Source organism: Perognathus longimembris, chromosome 1, assembly GCF_023159225.1.
Source record: "Perognathus longimembris pacificus isolate PPM17 chromosome 1, ASM2315922v1, whole genome shotgun sequence".
In the NCBI taxonomy this organism is placed as follows: Eukaryota; Metazoa; Chordata; class Mammalia; order Rodentia; family Heteromyidae; genus Perognathus; species Perognathus longimembris.
Window position 1 is genome coordinate 84,488,999 of NC_063161.1, and position 14,239 is coordinate 84,503,237.

At 38.4% G+C, this 14,239-nt stretch overlaps 1 protein-coding gene across 2 annotated transcripts in view; it reads left to right on the forward strand.

Moving 5' to 3' along the window:
- Ntrk2 (neurotrophic receptor tyrosine kinase 2) overlaps nucleotides 1-14,239 on the forward strand; it is a 364,133-nt gene that overhangs the window by 26,819 nt on the left and 323,075 nt on the right. For both annotated transcript variants that reach the window (XM_048331472.1, XM_048331481.1), the window contains exons 3-5: nucleotides 8,697-8,771; nucleotides 8,889-8,960; nucleotides 14,036-14,104. In XM_048331472.1, the coding sequence (XP_048187429.1) occupies nucleotides 8,697-8,771; nucleotides 8,889-8,960; nucleotides 14,036-14,104 (216 nt within the window). The remainder of the gene's footprint in view (nucleotides 1-8,696; nucleotides 8,772-8,888; nucleotides 8,961-14,035; nucleotides 14,105-14,239) is intronic.

Genomic DNA, 14,239 nt, shown 5'->3' on the forward strand with positions numbered 1-14,239 from the left:
AGTACTGTCCTGGTGAGGCTGGAATGCTATAAGACAATCCTTAGATGGCGTGGTGCAGGCATCTGGAAAGGACTCCACACAAAGGGGGTTCCTGCTGCTACATCTAAGTTCATGACCAAAGGAAGTGTTAACATAATGCATCATGCAGTTAGGGCATTTGAATTAAGGTTGAGCAAGCTCATTCAGGTATTCTTCACATTCATGTCCCTCTAGATGAGATGGTATTCCCATAGCAGATAAGAATCATATCTTGAATCTTGCATTGGTTCAGTGTATCACCCAAATCTGTTCAGGGGCTGAGTTTTAAACTTTTTCCAGCATTTTGCTGAAAACTAAAACTTCCTAGATGTCGGTCTAGGGAATGAAGACAATTAAAAGAAAGGATCATTGTATTCTCTAGGAAAGATATGTCAAAAATAATCCTAGAATTTAGGTGTCTTAGTCCATGGCTCCTAGCTTGAGGAATAGCATAGTTATTCATGATACTTATGGATATCTACTTTTGTCAAATTTATCTGTCTATCTAGCAATCAACCTTTATCTCTGTCTATCATCTGTCTATCTATCTGGTGGTAGGGTTGGACATAGTTGGAGTAGCTGGAAGCAATTCCAGTTTGAAGAACTGCTATTTGACATATTCACATTTGTTTCCATTTTCTCTTGCTGTGTTGCCAAACTACAGTACAAGTACTAAAGTCCAAGCTAAAAGGAATTTTCACTTTTGAGTAATACTGCTGTTAAACTAATATACTCAACGAAAAGAGGCATTAGGCACCATCTAGAGGAGTTATTAGATAGGTTGTTAAAGAAAATGTGAAATCTTTTCAAATATGATGAGGACTCTTTCCAGGAAACATATAATTCAAAACTTTCTGTGAATATTTTTCTAAAATTACCTCTTTTCTTTTCCAAAAGCCATCTTTTTTTAAATCCAGGGAGAGGAAATTCTTTAAACTCACAAAAATGTCTTATTAAAGGTTTTGAATGTCAAGATGAGACTAGAGATGCTTTGGTGACCGTACAAAATAAAATTAGAGTATGGACTTGTTCTATGCTCAAATTCAAGGCCTGATCTCAATGCCTTTCTCCAGTTGTGACTTTCTTATATGTTAATATATGATTTTTTTCAATAATTCTTAGCAGTTCACTCCATTTCCCCCATTTTCTCCCCACCTGAGTGCTTGTACCTCTGCTAGGAACACACACACACACACACACACACACACACACACACACCCATATGTATATGAACCCATATATATATGGGTTCATTAAATACTGTGGCAATGAGAATTGTTTCCCTGGAGCATCCATTGTCTTTCAAGACTCAGAAAACACTGGCCCTGAAGATTTTAGAAGCTATTTGTAATCTTACATTCCTAAGATTTTGGGCAAATAAATACTTTATGTGGAGGACAATTAGATTCATCATTAAAAGCATAAATAAATAATTGGTTTGAATCTGTTATATATTTATAATCTAAATCCACAATTATTTATATATTTGTATATTTTTAAAGTTAATATTGGTATTGGAACTTGAACTCAGGGCTTCAGACTCTCTGACATTTTGCTTAAGGCAGGTAGTGTACCACTTGAACCACAGCTCTACATCTGGCTTTTTGGTGGCTAACTGGAGGTAAGGGTCTCATGAACTTTCCTTCCTGGATGACTTTGAAGAGTGATTTTCATGACTCAGCCACTGTGTAGTTAGAATTTACAGGTATAAGCCACCAGTGCCTGGCTAAATTTACCTTTACAGTGAACAAACTTTATTTTCAGTATCAACTCTCCATTTTCTCTATTGGCTCATTTATTTCCTCCCTTCCTCCATAAAAAATGAAGTTGTTGCAGAATCACAACCCTCACTGTGTTTCTTCCATGTCCGTGTGTGTGCAGCTTCCAATGGGATTCTAAAAACTCCAGGTGGAAAATTTATGTCTCTGTCTGAGTGCAGATGTTCCCGGGGCCTTGACTCCTGGATGGGAAATGTAGCTGTTTGAGAAGTTAACAGTTCAGTTAGGGTGTTAGGTAAGATAATAAAGAAGTAAGATTGCTGGGTACCCATGGCTTATGCCTATAGTCCTAGTTGCTCAGGACTCTGAAATGTAAGGATCACAGTTGAAAGCCAGCCCAGACAGGAAAGTTTGTGTTACTCTTATCTCCAATTAACCACCTAACAGCCAGAAGGGGAGCTATGGGTCAAGTGGTAGAGAACTAGCCTTGAGCAAAAAAGCTCAGAGACAGTGCCTTGGCTCTGAGTTCAATCCCTAGGACTGATACAAGAAGGAAGGAATGAAGGAGGGAAAGAGGGATGGAGGGAAGGAGGGAAGAAAAAAAGGAAGGAAGAAAAGAGGGAAGGAAGGAAGAAAGGAGAGGGAAGGAAGGAGTGAGTGAGTTAGGTAATATTGTAAGCATAAGAAGTATTTTTCTTCCCTCTTATTTTTAATTACAAACCTAAGAAGTGCTACAGACTTAAGAGGTACTAAAAAATGCTTGCCAACTGATGGAATAAAAATGTTCTGATTGAAAAAAGCCATTTTTGGTGTTGCTTGAAAAACACTGAAGCAGTATTTTGGGTTTTGTACCAATTTCAGGTTAGATGTAGGTAGGTATGTTGAGATACCCTGAGTATATGGCATGGGAACCAACCCTGAGGGCAGTGAATGATGGTCTTGGGACTAGTAAACCTGTAAAAGAAGTGCATTGAACAACTCTGAAGTTCTAGCTAGAGTCTTGTGTATAGACTTGAGAAAGGAGGAAGGCATGGTTTGGGCAACATGGGATGATTTGTGACTAATGATGGCTCTTGACAGATGATGGTTAATGGATAGGATAAAGGTCAGAGGTCAAATGGGGTCAAGTAAGTAAATGAGAGAAATTCTTAAGGTTTATCACATTTTAAAGGACCCAGTGAACCCAGTCTTTCTGCCATGATTTCAAAGCTGCTGACTTGTCTAAAAACGAATAAAGTAAATCTCTACTGGTCAGAGGGGAAGAAACATTTTTTTCTTGTGAATAAATAGAGCTCTGCTGACCTGTGAGAATTCATGAGGCAGGGCTAGAAGGAGCGCTGTGGCTGAAACCCCCTGAGTCTTGAGCTTTCCAATCCTTGGGCACAAGGTCAAAAGAGCTAAAGGTTGTCATGGAGAAAAAACTTCTGACAAGGTTGTGCCAAAATGTTGGCTTTCCCACTGCTTCCTTAGGGAAGAGAAGCTCTTTTGGAGACTGTTCTATTAATCAGAGCTTGAGAATTCCTCATTAAGTTGACAGGCAACTGATGAGGAATGGTTTTCTGGGGAGAAAGCATGTGGATAAACTGTTGTTTGAGATGGGAGAGCAAGACAGGCCTCTCTGTAGCCAGAGCCCTCCTGGTGGCGGGCAGGAGTCACCAGGAGAGGGCAGTGCAGGCAGCATATGCCTCTCTCTTGTTTTAGCCCAGAGGCTAGACTCTTGGCCATTTGGATGGTCCAAAAAATCCCAACAAAACCAGTGACTTGAGCTCAGATGGAGCTATCCCCTTAGTCAGGAGAAGCCCTCTGGCCTAGCTTTCTTGTAGTTATCTCACTTGCATAACTAGCTCCTTTTTTTCTTTCCCTCCCACTTCCTTTCCCTCTCCCTCTAGTTCTGTCTCTCCCTCTCCTTACCCCTCCTTCTTCCTTCTTTCCTCTTCATAAATTAAAAGGATTCAGAAAAGCATAATGACATAACTTCATGTACTTATATTCAGAGCTGATGCCGTAACATTTTGTCTTCCTCTGGCAAATCTTTTCTCTTGTCATAAAAGAAATAGGTGTGCAATTTAATTAAATAAATCATTTAACAATGCAAGTTACTTTACCCTAGATCTGTTCTTCTCTTCAAAGGTAACCTTCATTGCCATTGCTTTTTTATACTTTACATATTGCATGTAATGTGAACATTGCATAGCATGGCATATGCATACATGTATACACACACACTCACACATACACATACACACACACGTTTAACTGGTCTTAGGGCTTGAACTCTGGACCTGGGAACTGTCCGTGAGGTTTTATGCTCAAGGCTAGCTTTCTACCACTTGAGGCACAGCTCCATTTCTGGCTTTTTAGGAGATTAATTGGAAATAAAAATCTCATGGACTTTCTTGCACAGGAGAACATTGAGCCATGATCCTCAAATATCAGCCTCTTGAGTAGGTAGGATTACAGGTATGAGCCACTGGTGTCCAGATGTCTTCTGTATATTCTTAACATTCTACCTGAATTTTTTTATATTTATATATTAGCAATTGTTTTATATATATATACATACACACGCATATATATATATATCTCCGTGGAATTAGTAAAGACGTGTTTCTCTTCAAATAAACATATTTGGCTCATTTTATATGTTTAACTTTTTTTTTTAAAATCCCCACCCTGATTTACTTGGTGGTACTGGAGTCTGAACTCAGAGTCTTGTACTCAGTAGGCTGGCACTCTCCCATTTATCATGCCACTAGCTTTCCTTTTTGCTGTTCAATTGGAGATAGAATCTAGTGAGTTTTTCTTCCCAGGCTGGCCTCGAGCTGCCACCTTCCAGGTCTCAGCATCCCGAGTAGCTACATTGTAGTGTGAGCCAACAGTACCTGGAAAAGTTTCTGTTTCTTGGTAGATGTGCTTGGGTTGTTTTGGGCTCTAGAGTCTAGTATGAAGTATACTTTCAATGTTCTACTGAGTGTTTTACAAAGACTATTCTTGTATCTGTCCTCTTGTGTTGTCTATGGGTGAGAAATCACCCAAGAACCTGAATATCTGGGCCATGAAAATTTTCCAAGGTACAAAATACTCTTTAGTGTGGTTATATTAAGTTACCCTCTAACAGTCTACAAAATTTTTCACAACCTTAGAAATACATTGTATTGTCAGAAGTTAAATATTGTTTTAACTTCAAATTCTCTGTGATATGTAGGAGTAGCTTTTCATGGGGTTGGAGGCCATTAAGATTTTCCTCTGTGGATTTTCAGTTACTAAATTCACTGACTTTCTTTCTAACTCACCATTCCTCACATAGGGGTAGCTAAAAAGAGTTTCTTAAGGGGTAGATGTCATGAGCAGTTTATAGCTAACATAGGAACTTGCCAGGGACCTTCCTTGGAATCAGTGGCTGGAGAAGCAGCTGTAAATTTTCAAATCCAGTCTTCTCTTGGTCTTTATTCATTTGACCAAGAAAAAGAACACATATCCAGGATATTTCTTCTTCCACACTGGGCGGAGTATTCTCTGTAACGATTTTTATTATTTCATGTGGTTCATTTCAGCAAAATCTCTTGTTTGGCCTTAGATCTGAGAACAGCTGTGCTTTGCCATGCTTAAGGCCTGGCTTGCTTTTATCTCGTGCATATTATGAGTTTGTCACTGATCAAATTTACCTTCTTCTTTTCTTGAGTATTGGTGACCAGAAATGTTAGGACTAAGAAATTGCCCCTCACTCTTTTTAAACAATGTATGTGTTTTATAAACCCAATTTCTGGCCTCATTGATATCTCTGCTCTTGCTTTCTTCCTTTATTTTTTTCTATTCACTAACTCACTGTTTGTTTGGGAATAGCAGGGAAGTTTAGAAATTTAATTATCTGGTTAAAATGAAGTAAAAATTTAAATAAAGAGCATAAACAACTGAAAGGAACATTAAAGTAAAAATAAATGCTTTGTGCTGTGAATGTTGATTAGATTCCCATGGAGTGTCAGGCACTTGCTGTGAACTTGGAGGTCACAGCAATGGTCCATGTAAAGAGATGAGGAACAGGCACCATGCTATAGGAAAAGGACAGGCCTATCTGGAAGTCCTGCCTATGACTCCAAAGGAACCTTTCCCCATGTTTTCTATTATTTTGCTGCCAGCGGCATGTAGAAAGTGTTGAAACCATTGAGAGCTCTCTGAAATGCAGTTCATATTGTGAAACTCATTTAGAAGAGTAGGGTCACTGTGTTTTCATGAAAAATGTTGGCACAATGAATCTTAGGAACATGTTTCTAAAGTGTGATGGCTTTGAAACATTTCATAAAAACTTGGTGTTGAAAAACTTACTACTCAGTGCAAGTCTTAGAATTTTCTTTTCACTTTTGTGTCTTGTGGAAAGAGAAAAGGGAATTGCTGGTTATCAACTTTACTGTCATTCCTTGTGCACATTCATGAAGTAGCAGGCCCAAGTGGACCAACATTACAGAGAAGAAGGTGTCCTTTTATCTTAGTCTCCTTTCTCTCCTTCTCCTCTTCCTCTTCCTCCTCTTTTCCTCTTCTTCCTCTTCCTCCTCCTCTGCTTCTTTCTCCTTTTCCTCCTTCTTCTTATGCAACATGTAAATGTTTGTGTGGATCCTTTAAAATTATTTCTCTTTGATGTGATTTGTACCCTTAGCAAATTCCCCTACTCTTATTTATCTTTTTAAGAAATTCCCCAAAATCCCTGCCATTAATCTTGTCATTGTTTTATTTCTCCTATGGAGAAGAACAGACACTATTCTCTCACATTCTCTTTGTTTAATATATTTGTTACCATTTTAACTCATTGTTAAATAAATAAAATCATTTAGCAATGCAAGTTTCTATATCCAAGATCTCTTCTTCTCTCCTAAGGTAACCATCATTGCCATTGCCTTTTTATACTTTACAAATTGTATGTACTGTGAATATTGTGTGGCATGGTTGATATATATTATATAATATATTATGAGATATTGATATAATATGGTATATATTACATATCTATCATGCATATATCATAGTAATTATTATTTTGCTGGTTCTGGGGCTTGAACTCTGGGCCTGGGCACTAGCCTTGAGCTTGAGCTTTTGGGCTCAAGGCTAGTGTTTTATCACTTGAGCCACACCTTGGTGATTAATTGCAGACAATAGTCTCACAGACTTTCCTGCTCAGGCTGACTTCAAACCCTAGACCTCAGATCTCATCTTCCTGAGGATTACTGGCCTGAGCCACTGGTACCTGGCTTGTTTCTGTATGTTTTTAAGATCCCACCTGAATTGTTTTATATTTGTTTTTAGTGCCTTAATTGAAATACATTATTTATCATAAATATTGCAAAAAAGAAAGGGGAACTTTTATTGTAGCCTAGTTTCTCGTAATATATTTCCAACTCCAAATTTTGTCTGTATGTTGTCCATCCATTATCCATCATCCATCCATCCATCCATTCTTTGAGAACCTACTTGTGCAAGGCCTGATCTAGGTACGGTTATATGTGTTAGGAAGTGTAGACTAGTTCTATCTTCAGAGGCTGTGATCTGTGAATAAAGAAAGGAGCTTAAGTAATCAAAGTGTAAGGTATCATATAGGAAATTCTAGGTTGATGGTTTTAATTTTGTTGCTGTTGTTGTTTTGTTTTTGTGCCAGTACTAGGGCTTGAACTCAGAGCCCTGAGCTTTTTCTCTCAAGTCTGCTGCCATTCTTCTTGAGTTACAGCTCTGTTGTTAACTTTTTGGTGATTAATTGGAGATAAGAGTCTCAGGTGCTTTTCATGCCCCAGCTGGCTTTGAGTCACAATCCTCAGATCTCAGCCTTATAAGTAGCTAGTATTACAGGCATACCCACTGGCACCTGGCTTAGGATGGCAGTTTTATTAACTATATGTTTGTACTGATAGTGACTTGACTAATTGTAACCAGTTAAAATCCAGATCAAGCTTACATTAGTGACATATATCTTCAGAGAAAGAAAGCTAGATAAAAGGCTCAAGTGTTATTTTCAGGATCCTGTTTCTCATTACATCAATTTAGCTCATATTCCTTCTATATGCTGATGTTATTTCAGGACAGTCTCTTCTCTATGGTAGAAAATTTCTTCTTGAGAATCCCAGGTCTGTGTAATTCTTCACCTATGATCCCAGAGAACAAGATAAAATATGTTTCTCCAGCATTCAGTGTTTAATCTTTGGGAAGATTCTCACTGGTCTAATTGAGCTCACACATATATCTCTTAGCCAATTATCATGACCAAAGGGAGAAAGTTCTCAGTCTAGCCAAGGTTACTAGTCTATTCCTAAGGGTTTAGGGGATCAAAAGGAGAGGTGGGTTCCTACAGAGAGTGTACAAGAGTGAGGTGGGGTTTGTGAAATGTAATTTCTCAAAGGAAAAATTGGAATAGTTATTGACAATGGCCAAAAGAAATCATGCTCGAAAAGGGAGAGGGTAGAGTAGGGGTGAGGGTAGCAGGGAGGTAGTGAAATTCCAAGTTTTGTGAGATCAAAGGAGGAAGTGGCTATCTCTTTGAATATGAGGAAAGATATGACTTTTCCTGCCTGTTAGAACTCTGGGATTCTTACTGTTGTCCTCATAAAATAGAATATGCTTGAAAGTAGTAGCTATATTGTCATGGTACTTTCCCCTGTCCATTGGTGAAAGGAAAATGAAACTTAGTACATAAAATAGTGGTAAAAATGAGATTGAAAACAGAAAAGCAGTGCACTGGTTCTTGACTACAAAAACCTGGTCAGTCATGGTTTATTCTCAATCTATCTCCATTTTGCTAACTGCTCTCTCTCTCTCTCTCTCTCTCTCTCTCTCTCTCTCTGTATATATATGTTAAATAAAATGACAGAGCTAGGGGTGGTTGAGAAGGATTTCCTTGGGTACTTTAGAGTGGCTGGTTGGAAGTTACCTATTATTTCATGTTATTTTTCTACTGATATTTCCCATTCTGCTTTGTTGCAGTTTCATTGCCAATCAGAAAAGGTTAGAAATTATCAATGAAGATGATGTTGAAGCTTATGTGGGACTGAAAAACCTGTGAGTATTCAGGGCTGATGTGCATTACCTAAGAATATTTCCTGTGCTTTACTGTGGCAGGTCAGCACTCACTGGTTTGATCTAATGTGCATGCAATTTTGTGTTTTTTTTTTTTAGGACAATTGTGGACTCTGGATTAAAATTTGTGGCTTCTAAAGCATTTCTGAAAAACAGCAACCTGCAGCACATGTAAGTCGAGATTGATTCTTTTGCTTCACAGGACCCAATTGATGCAATATTTCCCTCTCCTGTTTATTTTCCTTCTTTTCCCACTCTAAGCTTCCTCTTTGAAAGTTAGGGTAGCTGTGATAATAGCTGAGAAACATTAGCTTTGATTTTGTTTGATTTCTGAATGGCTTCACAGGGGCATTTAGAACAGCCTGTTTATTCCCTTTCATGAATTTCTGGGCCATTTCCATCTTGGACCGAGCAATAGGCCAACAGCAAGGAGTCTGATGTGAAAACTCTGTCCTTGTACAGAGTCCTTGATTCTTTTCCTTGGAATCAAGATATGCTTTCTGGAAGACGTCAAACTAGTGGAATTGAAAGAAGCTGACTTGGCCCTGGCCTTCGTAGAGAACTAAAACTTACTGATGCGTTTCCTTCCTACCAAAGGACTTCTTTTGAACCTTAATTTTCTCAACATTCTCTGTCATGGAATAATAAAAAATAGAGAGGGAGGAAAAATGGGAGATGCTAAAGATTCTATTATAACAGTAGGACATGTTCTCCCCAAAGTCATGTTGATGATTTGCCTAGTGGAAATATGAAAATTGGAGATGGTAGTAATTGGGGATTGTTTGCTGCTAAATCCTCTAGATGATAGCATTTAAACCAATCAGCTGTGAATTTCCTGAGAGACTTTGTTATTAAGTGGGAACAGTGTTCGTGCCCTAAGCTGAGAATGGTGTCCTCCTGGCCTAGCGTTTTCAATGTAAACTTCTGCCAGAGCATCATTATCTATATTCATTGGCTCTGTTTAGGGTGATCAAGATCTTTTTGCAGTAATACCTTCCATGTCTTATAGTCTACACTTTACCTTTAGAGCTTTAATCTGTGTTACCTTACTTGACTTTCTTTTTTGTTGTTGTTAGTGGTGGTCATGGGACTTGAACTTGGGGCCTGGGTGCTGTCTCTAAGTTCTTTTGCTCAAGGCTAACCCTCTACCACTTTGAGCCATAGTATCACTTCTAGTTTTCTGGTGCTTAATTGGAGATAAGAGTCTCATGGACTTTCCTGCCAGGGCTAGATTTAAACAGCAATCCTCAGATCTCAGCTTTTTAAGTAGCTAGGATTACAGGTGTGAGCCACCAGTGCCAAGTGACTTTTCTTTTTAATGGTTGGTGAGGATAATCTATTACCATATCATTGTCCTGCGGAATCTGTAGGTCTTGCCTAGAGAAGGGTCCTTCCATTTTCTTATAATAAGAATGTAGAAAATCAAAGTTTTGCCATGCATATAATTAGTGAATCAACCTTTCTTATAATCAGTGTCCTCTTTCTTTTCTTGGAGAGAACAGTCCCCTGTCTGCTTTCTATGCCAGTTATTAAAAAAGTCATTTGCTTCAGGCAGATTGCATACATAGTCCATAGAGTTGGGTTGACATTATGAAAAAACATTAAACTTATAATTTCATATTTTATGGGCAGCATGAAGGGTGAAGTCAGTTTTAAAATAAAGTCTGTACAGTTAAGATAGAAACCATTGTGCAAAAAATGATAAAACACTAAGGGAACTTTATTAACACATTTCATTTAAGTGCTTCTTGGCACCTTCTGTGGAGTCAGTTTGCCTGTACAAATCTGATATCTGAGTAGGCCTTGATCGCATAAACAAGGGAGAAGTTGGATAGAAAGAAAAAAGCAAAATGCTATAATGCAATCACTGAAATGTAATTAATGACCTCAATACTTAAGACCTGGTATTTTCATTACAACTGACCTTAGACCCAAATTACTCAACAACCATATTTTACTGGCTGTGTTATCACATTACCGCTTCTAGTGTTGTGATTTGAACAGTGTGTTCCAGTTAATTATAATTTTATTTATTTTATAATATCAATGGATGAAAGATATCTTACTTTTTCTTAAATTTAAATTTTGTTGTAAAGGTGATGTACAGAGGGGTTACAGTTACATAAGTAAGGTAATGACTACATGCTATTTTGAACAGTGTTACCCTTCTCCCTCCTTTTCCTCCCACGTCCCCCACCCAGGGTCCCCTCCCCCTAAGTTGTAAAGTTCATTTCCAACATAGTATCTAGTGAATATCACTGTTGAGTTAGTTCACCCTTTGTCCCACAGTTTCTGTGATTCTCCTTCCCTTCTCTCCCTCACTCCCTTCCTCTACTGCAACTTGAGCTCAGGGCTTTGCATTCTTGCTTAGCTTTTTTGCTCAAGACTAGTATTCTACCACATAAGCCACATATCCACTTCCATCTTTTTGCTTCCTGATTGATTCTTTTTTCCTAGTCTAGCTTTGAAAAGGGATCCTTGGATTTCAGCTTCCTGAGTAGCTAAGATTTATAGGCATGAGTCCTTAATGCCATATTTTAGCTGCTTTTTTAAAAAATTGCCTCTACTTATGATTGTGGATGCTGGAGACTGTCTGGTTCTTCTCTGATTTTTTACATGTAAATTGTGCTCTTACTCCAGTTATTAATGCAATGGGGTATAAGGAAGTACTATAGAAATGTGTCTTAAGCCAGGTGCTGGTGGCTCACACCTGTAATCTTAATCAGGAGGCTGAGATCTGAGGATCAAGGTTTGAAGCCAGCCTGCACAGGATAGTCTATGAGACTTTTATCTCCAATTAGCCACACAAAGCTGAAAGTGGAACTGTGGCTTAAGCGGTAGAGCTTGGAGCATCCAGGCTCAGAGTTTAAGCCCCAGGATTGGAAAACAAAAAAAAAAAACAAAACCCAAGTTGGTTCTCTCTGCCCCTAGGATGCACAGATTACGCCTTTGAATTTCCCAACAGTATAAAAATGTGTACATCAGCAGTGTATTTTACCTTGGGCTTCAAGGACATTCAGATTGTATTCTCATGTTTCTACTTCCCACTGCCCCTACCCTGTCCAGTCTAGCATCACATGGTGACAGCTCTGGTGACTAGCCTCTGATTATGTTTTTTTGATGCCTTTATTTCCTGCCTAGCCTCTAAGAACCCAGAGACTGTGAGAAAAGCTAGTATTTGTATTTTCCAGGGGCTTTGCAATGGTGCTAATTAGCTCCTTAGCAGAGTTCTGTAATCAAACAGTAAGAGGATTGTTGAATTTGTTTTTCTCGTTCCCTCTTCCTTCTTTTTGGCTTTTGGCCCCAATACTAAGTATGGTTCATAAAATTCATCTTGTTCTTTGGCCCATAACCTCTCTCTGTGCTATGCTGCTGGCAGCTGCACAGAGGCCCTGCTGGGGAGAGTGGCTCTGAGCTCACAGGGGGAACCTGGGCATTCTTTCTCCAGCTTTGCTTTCTGTCTCTGTCTCTGTCTCTCTCTCTGTCTCTCTTTATCTCTCTATTTCTGTCCCTGTTTGTTTCTGTCTCTCTCTATCTCTGTTTTTTCTCTGTCTCTTTCTGGAAGAGTAAGGCTCCTTCCCCTGCTCATTCTTCTCACAAAGATAGAGGTTTCTGATTAGAGAGAAAACACTTGAGCTTTAAACATTCTGGGAAAGATGGGCAGATCGACTTCTCAGTGTATTATTCTCCAGTGAAACCATTCTTTATTCACACGCTAAATGTAAAGATTCATGTGAGCACATTTTATAACTTCCTCATGGATTGTATCTGCATGTGGGGAGCACTTCACACACAGTTTGAGGCCAGGCAAGATGGATGCACCAGAGGCAGGAGGGCATCTTGGTTTTGTCCTGGTTGACTTCTGATGACTGGAAATCTCAGTGGGGAAATTCTACCAGATGGACACACATTCTTGTGCTTGTTGGCTTCTGATGACTGGAAATCTCATTGGGGAAATTCTACTGGATGGACACACACATTCTTGAATTCTGGAAAGTCATGGTAGCAGGTTTTTGTTTTGCTTTGCTTTTTTAATCAACGGACCAGCTCTAGCTCATGCATTAGCTCTTGGGCTTTAATCTCTCTCTGACAATGATCCGAAGATCCATCACAGACACTTCCACTGATGATGTCATTGGGTTGATACACTGACTTGCCTAAGGAGCAGGGGCCAGGATTATGATGACTATCAGGTTCCATCCAGCTCTCAGCCCGACACTTGCATTTCTGAGCTGGAAGGAGACTTCAAGAAGTTCATGGGTTTCATCTGGTAGATTGAGGTCTTGGCTGTTTTTGTGAAAGCTGGTGTTTGCTTTACATTCATGTTACTTATTAAACTCATGGCTAGAGGCTCAAGTATTGGAATCACTTTAAATAAATCCAAACAGTAAACAAATTCACCAAGAGACTCACTTGCCAGGATCATGGTTAGGAATTTCCTATCCTAAAATCTTGTGGCTCTGATAATTGGAAACTTCCATTCAGTCAATAAACCTGCATATTTGGATCATGCCAGGAAATTCATGATTATCTTTGAGTCACAAACGGTCTATCTTTTCACTACTTAGTTCAGCTCTCAGATGGCATTTTGCAAGACCCGTTTAAGATAAAATCTAACTTATTCCTTGCTTATCTGACTTTTTTTTCCTTGTTGTGGTCATGGAATTACTCATTTATCTAGGTCACATATAGACATTGTCAGCAGCATTGATCAATTAGTAGCTGTGTTTTTCCTATAAAGAGCAATGTATGCCATATAATCTCAAAACATTCATGATACTGTCTAGATTTAAAGCATCCTTTTGCTCTGTACATCACCTTTACAAAAAAATTAAATTTAAAAAAGCATCCATTGTTCCTGAGTTCACATTTTTTCAATTTTATTTTATTTATTTTCCTATTAAATATTCAGAAAAAAACTCTAGGATGCATGTAACTTGACTCGCAATCAACATATGAAACAGAAGCATTTGAGTAAAACAAAAAGGTTTAAACATAGAGGTTGTGAAAAATATTCTCCCTTGGCCCAATATGCAGAGCCTTGTAGGAGAGGCAAAAAAAAAAAAAAATATATATATATATATATATATAAAGCTATTAGTCCAGGTGAAAGAAGATGATTGGCTGTAGGCAAAGCATGTACTGTGATCTAAATATATCATGTCTTAAAAACATCTCTGTTTGAACATATCATTCCTAAATTGTAGCATTTTAAAATCACACTCAATGCATTTGATTTCTTTCAGCAATCTCACCCGAAATAAACTGACGAGTTTGTCTAGAAAACACTTCCGTCACCTTGACTTGGCTGAACTGTAAGTACTGGTTTTGTGTGATATTTGGAAGCATGTTTTTCAAAGAGAAAGATAAGTGAGGTTTTTAAAAAACAAATGAGTGCTGTTGCAAATTTATGTTTACAAAAAAACTTTAAAATGACATTTCAAGTTTTG